Source organism: Bubalus kerabau, chromosome 22, assembly GCF_029407905.1.
Source record: "Bubalus kerabau isolate K-KA32 ecotype Philippines breed swamp buffalo chromosome 22, PCC_UOA_SB_1v2, whole genome shotgun sequence".
NCBI classification, from domain to species: domain Eukaryota; kingdom Metazoa; phylum Chordata; class Mammalia; order Artiodactyla; family Bovidae; genus Bubalus; species Bubalus kerabau.
Genome location: NC_073645.1, coordinates 8,095,904 through 8,111,232, shown reverse-complemented (window position 1 = coordinate 8,111,232; position 15,329 = coordinate 8,095,904). Strand labels below are relative to the sequence as shown.

At 37.6% G+C, this 15,329-nt stretch overlaps 1 protein-coding gene across 1 annotated transcript in view; it reads right to left on the bottom strand.

The window, feature by feature from the left end:
- Positions 1-15,329, bottom strand: part of PCDH15 (protocadherin related 15) — a 1,792,715-nt gene that overhangs the window by 190,439 nt on the left and 1,586,947 nt on the right. Inside the window, exons 26-27 of the mRNA XM_055560763.1 lie at positions 8,828-8,968; positions 6,833-6,945 (exon numbers count right to left, since the gene is read on the bottom strand). Of these exons, the coding sequence (XP_055416738.1) occupies positions 6,833-6,945; positions 8,828-8,968 (254 nt within the window). The remainder of the gene's footprint in view (positions 1-6,832; positions 6,946-8,827; positions 8,969-15,329) is intronic.

Below are 15,329 nucleotides of genomic sequence, written 5' to 3'. Positions count from 1 at the left end.
AAATTATAGAAGACTGAATATGTTTTAGAGAAACTTAATTGTCTGAATGGTAATAACTCAAAATTTATGATTATTTGTGTAAAGTAGGGCTAATAATCAGACTTATTCATTGGGGAAAAAAAAATGAAGCCAGCTGCATTATTTTGAGAAAGGAGGGTTGCTTCAACAACCAAAGGTAAAGAAATGCCATTACCTATAAGAAATTTATTTCAAGGGAAGAAAAGAGAGGGAGAATAAAGAAGGATGATTTGTAAATCAAATATAATCCAATAAAAATTAAAAAATAAAAACATATACAGGAAAAATGTAGGATGAACAAAGATAGGCAACTGTGGAAAAGTAATTAAACAATGTGATGAGGCTAAAAAGAAGATACACATTATTTTATCAAAGTCTGTTTTTATACAATTATATTAGATTTCATTTCCCATTACATTTTTTTTTTTTCCCCTAGTACAGGGAATGCATCTCTCACACTGGGAGTTTTTAATTGCCTGTTTTCAGGGGGAAAAGGTGAGATTAGAATGCCCTTCTTGCATTTACTGTTTTTGTTTTTTTTTTTTAAGGGCTTTCACCTCCAAATAAACCTATGTCAAATAGCATATTCTGCCATTCTTTAACTCTAACAAAAAGGATAATTAAGGATTAATCACATCGCTTAGCATCTCTGGAAATTTGTGCATTCAGCTGAGGCAGTAATTGAACCTGAAAAAAAATAAATAAATAACAGAGGGAAGGGGGCATATTAAGTTTACACATTTCTGCCTTTATTTCTTTCTCCTTCCCTTTATTTCTCCCTTATTTCTCTTTTTCTTTGTTTCTTTCTTTCTCTCTCTCTCACTTCCACTCTCGCTCCTTCTCTCCCTCTTTTTCTTTCATGAAGGGAAACTGTGTTGGTCTTCACAGCAATTTGAAATATTGTAGGCATTTTGACAAAGATTCTGGTTGACCATATAAAAAGAATATACCATAAAAGAATAAAACACTCTCTCACAAATAATAGTTTTAAGATGACAAACTGGAAAATATTGTAACATATAATTTTTAAAAAGCTTCTAAAATGATTAATATATTATGGGATTAATCATAACTAGCTAATATGACAACAAATCTAAATTTATTGCTCACATAACAGTTCATTGAGGGCTTCCTAAGCAGGCAGCTCTTCTCTAAGCTGAGTTTCAGAGACCTGGGTCCCTTTTATCTTGTATTTCTACAACTGTCAATATATGGATCCCAAAGTTCCTTGGGTATTGTTTCTATTTCACTCACCCAAGGAAAAAAGGTTAACTGAGGCCAAGAAATGGTGTAGACAATATTGTTCCACATTTTATTGGCCAGAACTCAGTCACAGGGATCTGCTAGAAAGTGAGGCTAGGGAAAGTGCTCTAGCTGTATACCCTGGAGGGAGAGGAAAGGCTTTAAGAAGCATCCAGGCACTTCTGCTGTGCACTAGTCCAAAACCTTTAAAAGAATGGAGAGATAATTGATGAAGAAAATAATTATCACTCTTAGGTTTCTTTTTAAAAATAGTTCATTCCACATTTTACATCAAATTTAAGCCTATGTAAAATATAAGTTCAAAGGAGAAGGGGTCCACAGAGGATAAGATGTTTGGATGGCAGCATCGACTCAATGGACACGAGTCTGAGCAAATACCAGGATATAGTGAAGGACAGGAAAGCCTGGCATGCTGCAGTCCATGGGTTTGCAGAGGGTCAGACATGACTGAGGGACTGAACAACAACAAAATTTACATTTATGCATAATGCAGAATTTTCTATCAGTATTTGAAATGACGTTTGTATTATCCAGGTTTTCTGGCTTTATGACAGAAAACAAAACAATCCTGTTTAGTATCTAAGTGCTATTAAGTCCATTACGGCAATTATACTGATTCTTGTATAGAATTTTCTTTGTAAACTGTAGGATGCAACAAGATTACCTAAATGCCTTTATGTGCCAGAATAATAAATGAACTTGATAGTCAAGGGCACTATTTGCAATTGTTAGAAATGTTCTTCTGGAAGGTCAAAGAATTCTTCCACATATACTAATGTGACTATTTTAATTTTAGCACCAAATAATTGGCTAGCTTTTCTTCTCAGTTAACAGCGTTATTAATGAAATCTATTTGCAGTTAGTAGTTCTATGCAGAGAAGATAAGAAATGGTAAATTATTCATTGAACAAAACATCCGTATTTTTAAAAGTGACATTAAACAAAGACAGTTTAAAAAAAAATTGTTGGAGCAATGCCCTGATGCAATCCATGATCTTGGCCTTAATGCACAATATTTTAGCTAAAAGAGTTAATGAGCACTATAATGGAGAGGTCTGGAGGGATATATCTATTACTAAGGAAGTGATTCCAAGTGAAAGCACAGGAAAAAAAAAAAAGAATAAAAGGACATCAATTTCTGAGTTTATTTAAAGGGAAGGTGTTACACAGTATACTTTTTTCTTCTTTGGGGACTTTCAAAGAAAGACTAGATATGAGGTGAGAAGCTTTAGAGAACAAGAGTGGGAATTTTGTTGAGCTGAAGCTGAGGGATATTTGAACTTACCTAAAATACTAGGTAAAATTTTTGTAATTGTCTGATCTAGGTAAGTGGAGAAATAACTCCAGAAAGAATGAAGAGATGGAGCCAAAGCAAAAGCAAAGCCCACTTGTGGATGCGACTGCTGATAGAAGCAAGGTCCGATGCTGTAAAGAACAATATTGCATAGGAACCTGGAATGTTAGGTCCATGAATCAAGGCAAATTGGAAGTGGTCAAACAGGAGATGCCAAGAGCAAACGTCAACATTCTAGGAATCAGCAAACTAAGACGGACTGGAATGGGTGGCCATTCCAGTCACCATTAGATGACCATTATATCTACTACTGTGGGTAGGAATCCCTTAGAAGAAGTGGAGTAGCCATCATGGTCAACAAAAGAGTCTGAAATGCAGTACTTGGTTGCAATCTCAAAAACGACAGAATGATCTCTGTTCGTTTCCAAGGCAAACCATTCAACATCATGGTAATCCAAGTCTATGACCCAAAATGCTGAAGAAGCTGAAGTTGAACAGTTCTATGAAGACCTACAAGATATTCTAGAACTAACACCCAAAAAAGATGTCCTTTTCATTATAGGGGACTGGAATGCAAAAGTAGGAACTCAAGAAACACCTAGAGTAACAGGCAAACTTGGCCTTGGAGTACAGAATGAAGCAGGTCAAAGGCTAACAGAGTTTTGCCAAGAGAACGCACTGGTCATAGCAAACACCCTCTTCCAACAACACAAGAGAAGACTCTACACATGGACATCACCAGATGGTCAACACTGACATCAGATTGATTATATTCTTTGAAGCCAAAGATGGAGAAGCTCTATACAGTCAGCAAAAAAAAAAAAAAAAAAAAAAAGACCTGGCGCTGACTATGGCTCAAATCATGAACTCCTTATTGCCAAATTCAGATTGAAATTGAAGAAAGTGGAGAAAACCACTAGACCATTCAGGTATGACCTAAATCAAATCCCTTATGACTATACAAGTGGAAGTTGGAAATAGATTTAAGGGACTAGGTCTGACAGACTGAGTGCCTGATGAACTATGGACAGAGGTTTGTGACATTGTACAGGAAACAGGAATCAAGACTATGCCCTAGAAAAAGAAACACAAAACGCAAAATGTGTGTGAGGAGGCCATACAAATAGCTGTGAAAAGAAGTGAAGCGAAAAGCAAAGGAGAAAAGGAAAGATATAAGCATCTGAATGCAGAGTTCCAAAGACTAGCAAGGAGAGATAAGAAAGCCTTCCTCAGTGATCAATGCAAAGAAAAAGAGGAAAACTTAGTATGGGAAAGACAAGAGATCTCTTCAAGAAAATTAGAGATACCAAGGGAACATTTCGTGCAAAGATGGGCTCGATAAAGGATAGAAATGGTATGGACCTGACAGAAGCAGAAGATATTAAGAAGAGGTGGCAGGGATACACAGAAGAACTGTACAAAAAAAGATCTTCATGACCAAGATAATCACGATGGTGTGATCACTCACTTAGAGCCAGACATCCTGGAATGTGAAGTCAAGTGGGCCTTAGGAAGCATCACTATGAACAAAGCTAGTGGAGGTGACGGAATTTCAGTTAAGCTATTTCAAATTTTGAAAGATGATGCTGTGAAAGTGTTGTACTCAATTTGTCAGCAAATTTGGAAAACTCAGCAGTGGCCACAGGACTGGAAAAGGTCAGTTTTCATTCCAATCCCAAAGAAAGGCAATGCCAAAGAATGCCCAAACTACTGCACAATTGCACTCATCTCACACGCTAGTAAAGTAATGCTCAAAATTCTCCAAGCCAGGCTTCAACAATATGTGAACCATGAACTTTCAGATGTTCAAGCTGAAAAGGATCTCTGTTCCTCTGCCTTAAAAGGCAGAGGAACAGAGATCAAATTGCCAACATCCACTGGATCATCAAAACAGCTTGAGAGTTCCAGAAAAACATCTATTTCTGCTTTATTGACTATGCCAAAGACTTTGACTGTGTGGATCACAATAAACTGTGGAAAATTGTGAAAGAGTTGGGAGTACCAGACCACCTGACCTGCCTCTTGAGAAACCTGATGTAGGTCAGGAAGCAACAGTTAGAACTGGACATGGAACAACAGACTTGTTTCAAATAGGAAAAGGAGTACATCAAGGCTGCATATTGTCACCATGATAATTTAACTTATATGCCAAGTACATCATGAGAAATGCTGGGCTGGAGGAAGCACAAGCTGGAATCAAGATTGCCGGGAGAAATATCAATAACCTCAGATATGCAGATGACACCACCCTTATGGCAGAAAGTGAAGAAGAACTAAAGAGCCTCTTGATGACAGTGAAAGAGGAGAGTGAAAAAGTTGGCTTAAAGTTCAACTTTCAGAAAATTAAGATCATGGCATCCGGTCCCATCACTTCATGGCAAATAAATGGGGAAACAGTGGAAACAGTGTCAGACTTTATTTTTCTGGGCTCCAATATCACTGCAGATGGTGATTGCAGCCATGAAATTAAAAGATGCTTACTCCTTGGAAGGAAAGTTATAACCAATCTAGACAGTATATTGAAAAGCAGAGACATTACTTTGCCAACAAATGTCCGTCTAGTTAAGGCGATGGTTTTTCCAATGGTCATGTATGGATGTGAGAATTGGACTGTGAAGAAAGCTGAGCACCGAAGAACTGATGTTTTTGAAGTGTGGTGTTAGAGAAGACTCTTGAGAGTCCCTTGGACTGCAAGGAGGTCCAACCAGTCCATCCTAAAGGAGATCAGTCCTGGGTGTTCATTGGAAGGACTGATGTTGAAGCTGAAACTCCAACATTTTGTCCACCTGATGCGAATAATCGACTCAGTTGAAAAGACCCTGATGCTGGGAAAGTTGAAGGTGGGAGAAGGGGATGGCAGAGAATGTGATAGATGGTTGGATGGCATCACGGACTCAATGGACATGAGTGGGGTTGCAAAGAGTTGGACACAACTGAGCAACTGAACTGAACTGAATCTCTACTCTTTCTTCAAGAAGCAGCTCAAAACTATGGTGATCATATTCAGACACCACTAAGTGTGTCTCTAACATGCTTCCTTAGTATTTTGACCTTCTATTACTGTGTTTTTACAGTGTATTATGCTTTTCATATAGTCCTTTGCTTCCAACCCATAGTTGTTAGCCTCTGGAGTGTAACAACTTTTAAGTCTTTGTCCAGAAGGAGTAAATAGAGAAATACAGTATATAGTGAGTCTCCATCAACTGTTTTTGAGAAAACTGTCTCCAATGGGTCCTAACACACTAATAAAAGTACATTAATATTTTAACTTAATTGAATTTTGAAAAATCATGAAAGAAATTATGCTATATTTGCAAGTGAGCATTACACAATATCCTTTCACCTACATCCAATCATGAAGCAATCATGAACATATAGTAATTTTAGTGTCATTATTTTTTCAATAAATTCTCTTTCTAATACACACAATGAACTGAACCGTGTTCCCCTAAAATTCATATTTGACATCCTAACCTTCATGTTAGCGATGTTATTTGGAGATGGAGCCTTGGGAGGTATCTAGGTTTAGACGGGATCATGAAGTGGGGGCACTTATCTTGGGGTTAGTGCCTTTGTAGGAAAAGATACCAGAGACCTGCTTTCTTTCACTTTCCTCTATGTCAGGTTATAGCAACAAGGCAACAGTCTGCAAGCCAAGAAGAGACCTTTCACCAAAACCTGATCATGCTGAATCCCTGATCTTGAACTTCCAGGCTCCAGAGCTGTGTGAAAATAATGTCTGTTGTTTAAGACACAGAATCCTTGAAATTTGTTACGACAGCCTCACCTGACTAAGAATATATATACTGACTCTATAGCTCATATAAATGTAAACACACACACATTCTCTCACTCACTGATTATATAGGAAATATCATTTCAGATATAACTCAGAATTAAATGATATAATGTAACTGACAGTAACAAGAAACTAAATATCTACTTTTTACCACTGAGACAATTAATCAGTTGCAAATTAAACCCCTAAACATAATACTGCATTTTTCAAAGCTAACTTTAACTATTTTAAAGGATCCATTATTCATCAAAGCATTTCTAAAACTGAAATCTATACTAGATTATCATTTAAGTATATTAACTTTTTAAATAAATATTATGTTAATTTAGAAAAGAAACTAAAATTAGGTCTGCTTCACTGATAAATTCACATTACATCAATTTTGAGAGGCTAAAAGAAAACAAAACAAAACAGAATAAAAACCTTTGTATATTACAAAACCTGATAGTAATCAATACCTGTATTCCTCTTGTGTAAAGCGTGGGATTTCTCCTGGATGTAAGACAAGAATCTTCACAGTGGCACTGCTGGACATCACAGGCTCACCATCATCAAAAGCAACAATGACCAACTTAAAAAGTAATAAAAACTCAAGTTAAAGATGATTTAAAAGAAGAAGACAAAAGCATAATTTTTCCATGAATGTTTTAAATTATTGAACTGCCTGGTTCCAAAAAGGGGAGCAGTAAACATTTTCTCATTGCCTACCAAGTAGAGGAGACATGCTAGAATATGCACAACAATCCCACCAAGTAGATGTTATTATTTCCATTTGCCAGGTGAGAAAACTCAAAGAAATTCAGTTAATAGCTTTGTGATATAATGAAACAGGGCACTCAAAGATGGTGCACTGGGACAACCCTGAGGGATGGGATGGGGAAGGAGTTGGGAGGGGGGTTCAGGATGGGGGAACACATGTACGCTCATGGCTGATGCATGTCAATGTATGGCAAAAAACACTACAATATTGTAAAGTAATTAGCCTCCAATTAAAATAAATAAATAAATTTTTTAAAAAAAAGCTAGCAGTAAAATGGGTATAAGTTACTACATCTCTCAAAACCTTTTCTTTCTTTCATAATTCCACTGGTGCCTACAGTGAAAACATGAGACTTTTACAAGTTTGAACACATTTTAAAAGTATTAAGTTCAGTTGCATCAATAGCAAAAAGCTAATTAGCTTGCTTATAAAAATAAATTAATTTTTCCAGTGAATCAATTGTCTGCACAATTATACAAAAGAAATACTTCACTTTGGAGGATAAAATTGGAAATCTTCATAGTTTGACACACTTTGATATGCACTCTCTTAAAAACAATTAATTATATAAAACCAAGTTCATACTGTAGAATAAAGAATGTTCAAATGATGTGAACTAAATAAAAAGTTTTTGTCTTAAGATTAATATCTGTATATCATTTATTACTACAATAGCTTTTATAATCATCATTTTTTGACTTACTGTATTATGTCAAGAAAAACTTAAGTTTATTTTAAGAAATATTAAAGTTCAAAACTATGTATTTCTCTAGAATGTATATACTTTTGGATGCTGCAGGTGATTAATCTAAACTAAATCAGACTAGATCATGGAACCACAATCAAGGGTCATCCTGAGAGTCACAATTTGCCTTCAGGTTAATACTTACAAACAGAACAATTATTTCAAATGGAGATAAAATTATGTGAGACAGTGCTCATTGATATTCACAAGGTTAACTGGTGAAAGTATCACCCCAATGTATGGTCAAAGGCTTTATTCTCAGAGACAAAATCTTTCTAGTAACTACAGAGAATGCAAACAGTCAAATATTTAATATAATGGATTATTTATGATAAAAGTGAAGGGTAATATTATTTCAAATTTTCTAAAAGTATAATGTATCAAGAAGACATAAACTTGAACCAGCAATTGCCTCTAGGTACTGATTTGAGGAAAAGAAATATCAAGTGGCAACTTATATCTGAACAAGGAGTTTTGCAACAGTAAATATCGTTGTAACAAAAATTGGAAACAGACTAATTATCCAACAACAAGTTATTGAACAAAAAAAGAAAAAAAATAGTATAGTCATGTAATAGAACATTGTACAACCATTTAAATATCATTAATAGTGTTCATATACTTAAATTTTAAAAAGTATTATGAATAATACAATCATACAGTCATGCTATTTTTAAACATTTTGTATGCTTTCATTTGCAGGGAATTTTATCACAAAGATAGAAATAAAATGGTAAATTTTAACCTCAAGATGAGAAATATCAAGCATTTTTTTCCTTTTTACTTAACTGTAGTTTCTAAGTGCCTATGCAGTAAAAATGTACTGTTTTGTAACTTTAAAATATTAAAAAGGAGAAAAATGGGAAAGTGTATGGTTATTTATTAAACCAAACTCTAAAACAAAAGTTAAATATCAAATAGACACTATAGAGAAAACACTGAACTGACCTTAAAAATTGTTGTAGGTTCTTCATTAAGATTAACTCGAGTTATTACTCTTCCAGAATCTTCTTCTACATCAAAAATACTTGCAGGATAAGGAAATTGGACATCATCTACCCTATATCTCACATGGCTTGCAGGTAATCCCTAAAATAAAATTATATATTATTTCACAAAATGAAAACAAAATGTAGTGATAATGCAAAATTGATTTGTAAAATAAATAGTCATTTAGAAATGAAAAATGATATTTTAACTTTTCATATTTTCAGGTTTACAATGTAGCAGAAATTTTATTTCTTTAGAATAAGAGTCTGAATCAGAGTAGTGTCTTTATTACATGTTATTTAAAATTATTTATGTAAAAGAATAAATCAAAGGTTTCCTTGGATGTCTTCCCTCCATATTTATTTAATTCTATGAACTTCACATTCTTCTTTGAACATTGTTTCTCTTTAATATTTTATCATCTGAGATCATTATAAGTTATTTTCCTTATTAGAACTCTGTGATGCTCAGAGAATATAAAGTGTGAAGGATTAAGGTAAACTGGAGGAGTGGGTATGAAAGTAAAAGAAACATTACTTGCCATCTGTTCTATGCTGTTTACTAGGCAAGCTTATTTTCATTATCAATTCTTACAACAATCCTTTAGGATAACATTACTACTAATGATGATAGTAATAATAGTAAAATAATGATAGTAAATATCTGTTGGAAGCTTATTATGTGTGAGAATCATACTAAAATTTTTACATATATAGTCTACCACACACTTTTTGAATGAACTTGAAGCTTCATTTAAGTTGGGAGGGTGGATGGAGGGTGTTGGGAGGGTGCTAGGAGGATGTTGGGAGGGTGGTGGGCGGGGGGGCGGGGCTGGTTGGAAGAGGGTGGGCGGGTGGTGGGAGGGTTTTGGGAGGATGGTGGGAGAGTGGTGGGAGGGTGGTGGAAGGATGGTGGGAAGGTGCTGGGCGGGTGGCGGGAGGGTGCTGGGCGGGTGGTGGGAGGGTGGTGGGAGGATGGGGAAATCGGGGTCTTTTCAAACTGAGGCACGACTCCTGGGGATGCGCTCGAGTTTGTTTTAACATTTTAACAAATAAATGTTGGCAACTTCTCTGAGGCAACACAAGCCGGTCCCTGAGATCCCCATTGCAACTTGAGATGAACCCCAAGGTTCCCACCGCAACTTGAGAAAAACCACGAGATTCCCCCCTCAACGTGAGATGAGGCCCTTTCCCAGAGCAGTGTCTCGAGAGAAACTCCACATTCCCTCTTGAAATGTGAAAGGGTACTTGACACCCTTGATGCAACTCAGGAAGGTCCCCGAGACACCCATCCCCACTAGAGAGGAACCCCGAGTTTCACGCCACAACTCAAGAAGAGCCCTGTTTCCCCCTCCTCAACTCGAGATGAGGGTCAATTCCCCTGCTTCGTCAGGAAAGGAATTCCGACGTTGCCATCGGCCCTCAGGAGGAGGCCGATTTCCCCTTGAAACTTGAGTGCATCCCCAGGAGTCGTGCCTCAATTCAAAAAGACCCCGATTTCCCCAGCCATTCCAGATAAGCCTGATTCCCCTGCACTGACTCAACTAGAACACCGAGAATCGACTCAAAATATAAAGGGAGGTGTGACAGCCCCGTGGCACCTCGAGAAAAAGCCCCAGACACCTCTTTTACACCTCGAGAGGGAAGCTGAGTTCCATGTCTCCACACGAGAGGAGGCCTGAATCCCCTGTTGAAACTCCATAGGAACCCCAAGATTCATGTCAGAACTGGAGAGGAACCCTGAGGTTCCAGCCTCAACTCGAGAAGAGGCCCTATGCCCCTGCACCAACTGGAGAGGAATCCCGAAAGGCCCCTCGCAACTCAAATGGAGACTTAACTTTCCTGAGGCAACACGAGCGGGTCCCTGAGGTTCCCGTTGCAACTCGAGAGGAACTCCAAGTGTCCTGCCGCGACTCAAGAAACCCAGGAGATTCTCCCCTCAATGCGAGATGAGGCCCCTCTCCACTGCAGCATCTCGAGAGAAATCCCACCTTCCCTCTTAAGCCTCGAAAGGGTACTTGGCACCCTTTAGGCAACTCAAGAAGTTCCCCAACATACCCGTCTCCAGTCGAGAGGAACCCCGAGTTTCCTGCCACAACTCAAGAAGAGTCCTGGTTTCCCCTCCTCTTCTCGAGATAAGGGTCCATTCCCCTGCTTCATCTGCAAAGGAATCCCGATGTTCCTGTCGCACCTCAGGAGGAGGCTGGTCTCACCTTGAAACTCGAGAGGAACTCCAGGGGTCATGCCACCGTTAGAAAAGACCCCGATGTCCCTGTCCACTGGAGATAAGGCCTCATTCCCCTGCAACGACTCGAATGTCACCCCGAGCATCATGTCATGAGACGAAGCAGGGCCTGAGAACCCCATGGCACCACTAGAAATAGCCCCTGATCCCTACCTCAACTCGACAGGAGGCTTGACACCCCTTTTCCACCTCTAGAGGGAAGCGGGGTTCCATGCCCCAACACGAGAGGACATCTGACTCCCCAGGGGAATCTCCATAGAGACCCCGAGATCCCTGTCAGCTTATATGGCATTTAAAAATGTTGAAATGTCCCAGACATATATTAAGATAAGTTGGAATAGCAAACAAAAAAATTTATTTGTAAAGAAAAGCTACCATTTGATCATTTTGAAAAAGTCTGTAACTGTAACAGTCAAAAATACATTGAATGTCATCACTTATATTAGAGTTAAGACTGGCTTTACTTTTAATTATAATGGGGTGGACACTCTACTTTTTTTAAGTGCTTACAGCCAGTAAATCTCATCAATCCTAGAGGTAAAATAAACACCTTGGACTCAGAGCTAATATGTGGTCAAGTTTGATTTCAAACCTTAACAGACACTATGCTATATCACAAAACTCTTAGAGAAGGACACTTCTATTTGGCATTATCCTGATGTGGTATAAGGGTGTAACACCAATGTTACCTCATAGGCTCATTTGATTAATGAAGCTTTGTGGGATGATGGTTCTGAGAACATTATTCTCAATATTGTTGAGCTTCTTCATGACAATCCTTGAATAGAATGTGTTGCTCATGTTGATTCCTGAGTTACACTGGGATTACAGGACAAATATGTCAGCCTACAGAACTTGTATAATGCCCTAATTACTAGCTGTAAGTCCAATCCTTTCATTCATGCCATCTTGGTTTATCACTACATCCTTGAACGCTTGATGCAACTCTGTTCACTCTTTTGTTTTTCCTTCTTCCTATCTGGTGACTCCATCTCAGATTCTGCTTGTTCCCACTCTTCTTAGAGGGTCCCAAGGCTCTGTGACAGGCACTTTGATCTTCTCTACCTCTACTCAAGTCATGTAGAATTTCTTCTAGTCCATGATTTACATACCTCCTGTTTGTTAATTATCCTAAATTTAAATTTTTAGCACTTTTGTTACTAGAGAAAAATTACAGCAAAAACCATTTCAAAAACAAATTTTCAGTTTCTACTAGCATCAATATCCATTCAGTCTATAGTTTTGCAATTCTTAAGACTATCATGACTCAGTTATCAAGAAATGTACAATATGTCAGTTATACTTAGCATCTAATAATGCCAAGATATTAGTGATACATTTGGAGTTTATAGTTTAATTGATAAAACCAACAAACCAAAACCAAACAACTTTTAGTGATACAGAGTGTTATCCTGAAGATGCCTAAAATACTTTGCTATCCAGAATATCTTACAATCTTCCTGGAGGATTGCTACAGATAATGTTGTATGTAGAAGAACATATATGTTATATATTAGCCATATCAGTAGATTTTGAATTCTGATTTGACAGAGATTACTATCACATAAAGAAAATGTGGCCTTAAGATGACATTTTAAGCCCATAAAAGACATTTTAATTGTTTCTTCCATCACCCTGTTATCAAGGCACCACATTTCATTTCATAAAACATAATACAACGAAATACCTAAAATGATTTAGATGTTCTTTGAATGTATTCAAAAGGTTTTTTTTTCTCTTTCTTTCATTTTCTCCCTCCCTCTCTCCTCACAACCTTTTCTTCTTCACTCTATTTTCTCTTTCCTCTTCTTCTCCTCCCTGTTTCCTTCCCTCTCTTCCTAATTTTCTTTCTAAAATATATATATTTTTAAATAATAGCCTTGTTTCAATTTGTTAATGTGGTGTATCACATAGATTTTTGCGAATACTGAAGACTCCTTGCATCCCTGGGATAAAGACCATGATAAAGGTCATGATGTATGATCTTTTTAATATGCTGTTGAATTCTGTAAAAACCATATGATTATCTCAATAGATGCAGAGAAAGCCTTTGACAAATTCAACATCCATTTATGATAAAAAGCCTTCCATAAAGCAGGCATAGAAGGAACATACCTGAACAGAATAAAAGCCATATATGATAAACCCACAGCAAACATTATCCTCAGTGGTGAAAAATTGAAAGCATTTCCCCTAAAGTCAGGAAGGAGACAAGGGTGCCCACTCTCACCACTACTATTCAACATAGTTTTGGAAGTTTTAGCCATAGCAATTAGAGAAGAAAAAGAAATAAAAGGAATACAGATTGGAAAAGAAGAAATAAAACTCTCACTGTTTGCAGATGACATTATCCTCTACATCAGATCAGATCAGTCGCTCAGTAGTGTCTGACTCTTCGCGACCCCATGAATTGCAGCACGCCAGGCCTCCCTGTCCATCACCAACTCCCGGAGTTCACTGAGACTCACATCCATCGAGTCAGGGATGCCATCCAGCCATCTCATCCTTTGTCGTCCCCTTCTCCTCCTGCCCCCAGTGCCTCCCAGTATCAGAGTCTTTTCCAATGAGTCAACTCTTCACATGAGGTGGCCAAAGTACTGGAGTTTCAGCTTTAGCATCATTCCTTCCAAAGAAATCCCAGGGCTGATCTCCTTCAGAATGGACTGGTTGGACCTCCTTGCAGTCCAAAGGACTCTCAAGAGTCTTCTCCAACACCACAGTTCAAAAGCATCCATTCTTCGGCACTCAGCCTTCTTCACAGTCCAACTCTCACATCCATACATGACCACAGGAAAAACCATAGCCTTGACTAGACGAACCTTTGTTGGCAAAGTAATATCTCTGCTTTTGAATATGCTATCTAGGTTGGTCATAACTTTCCTTCCAAGGAGTAAGCGTCTTTTAATTTCATGGCTGCAGTCACCATCCGTAGTGATTTTGGAGCCCAGAAATATAAAGTCTGACATTGTTTCCACTGTTTCCCCATCTATTTCCCATGAAGTGATGGGACCGGATGCCATGATCTTCGTTTTCTGAATGTTGAGCTTTAAGCCAACTTTTTCACTCTCCACTTTCACTTTCATCAAGAGGCTTTTTAGTTCCTCTTCACTTTCTGCCATGAAGGTGGTGTCATCTGCATATCTGAGGTTATTGATATTTCTCCTGGTGATCTTGATTCCAGCTTGTGTTTCTTCCAGTCCAGCGTTCCTCATGATTTACTCTGTATATAAGTTAAATAAACAGGGTGACAATATACAGCCTTGACGAACTCCTTTTCCTATTTGGAACCAGTCTTTTGTTCCATGTCCAGTTCTAACTGTTGCATCCTGACCTGCATACAAATTTCTCAAGAGGCAGATCAGGTGAGGTCTGGTATTCCCATCTCTTTCAGAATTTTCCACAATTTACTGTGATCCACACAGTCAAAGGCTTTGGCATAGTCAATGAAGCAGAAGTAGATGTTTTTCTGGAACTCTCTTGCTTTTTCCATGATCCAGCAGATATTGGCAATTTGATCTCTGGTTCCTCTGCCTTTTCTAAAACCAGCTTGAACATCAGGAAGTTCACAGTTCACATATTGCTGAACCCTGGCTAGAAAACCCTAAAGACACCACCAGAAAATTACTACAGATAATCAGGGAATATAGTAAAGTTGTAGGATATAAAATTAACACAGAGAAATCCCTTGCATTCCTATACACTAACAATGAGTAAAAGGAAAGAGAAATTAGGGAAACAATTACATTCCCTGTTGCAATGAAAAGAATAAAATACTTAGGAATAAAGCTACCTAAAGAAACAAAAGACCTATATATAGAAAACTATAAAACACTGGTGAAAGAAATCAAAGAAGACACTAATAGATGGAAAAATATACCATGTTTGTGGATTGGAAGAATAAATACAGTGAAAATGAGTATACTATTCAAAGCAATCTATAGATACAATGTAATCCCTATCAAACTACCAACGGTATTTTTCACAGAGCTAGAACAAATACTTTCACAATTTGTACAGAAATACAAAAAACCTTGAACAGCCAAAGCAATCTTGAGAAAGAAGAATGGAACTGGAGGAATCAACCTGCCCGACTTCAGGCTATACTACAAAGCTACAGTCAGCAAGACAGTATGGTACTGGCACAAAAACAGAAATTTAGATCAGTGGAACAAAATAGAAAGCCCAGAGATAAATCCATGCACCTATGGACACCTTA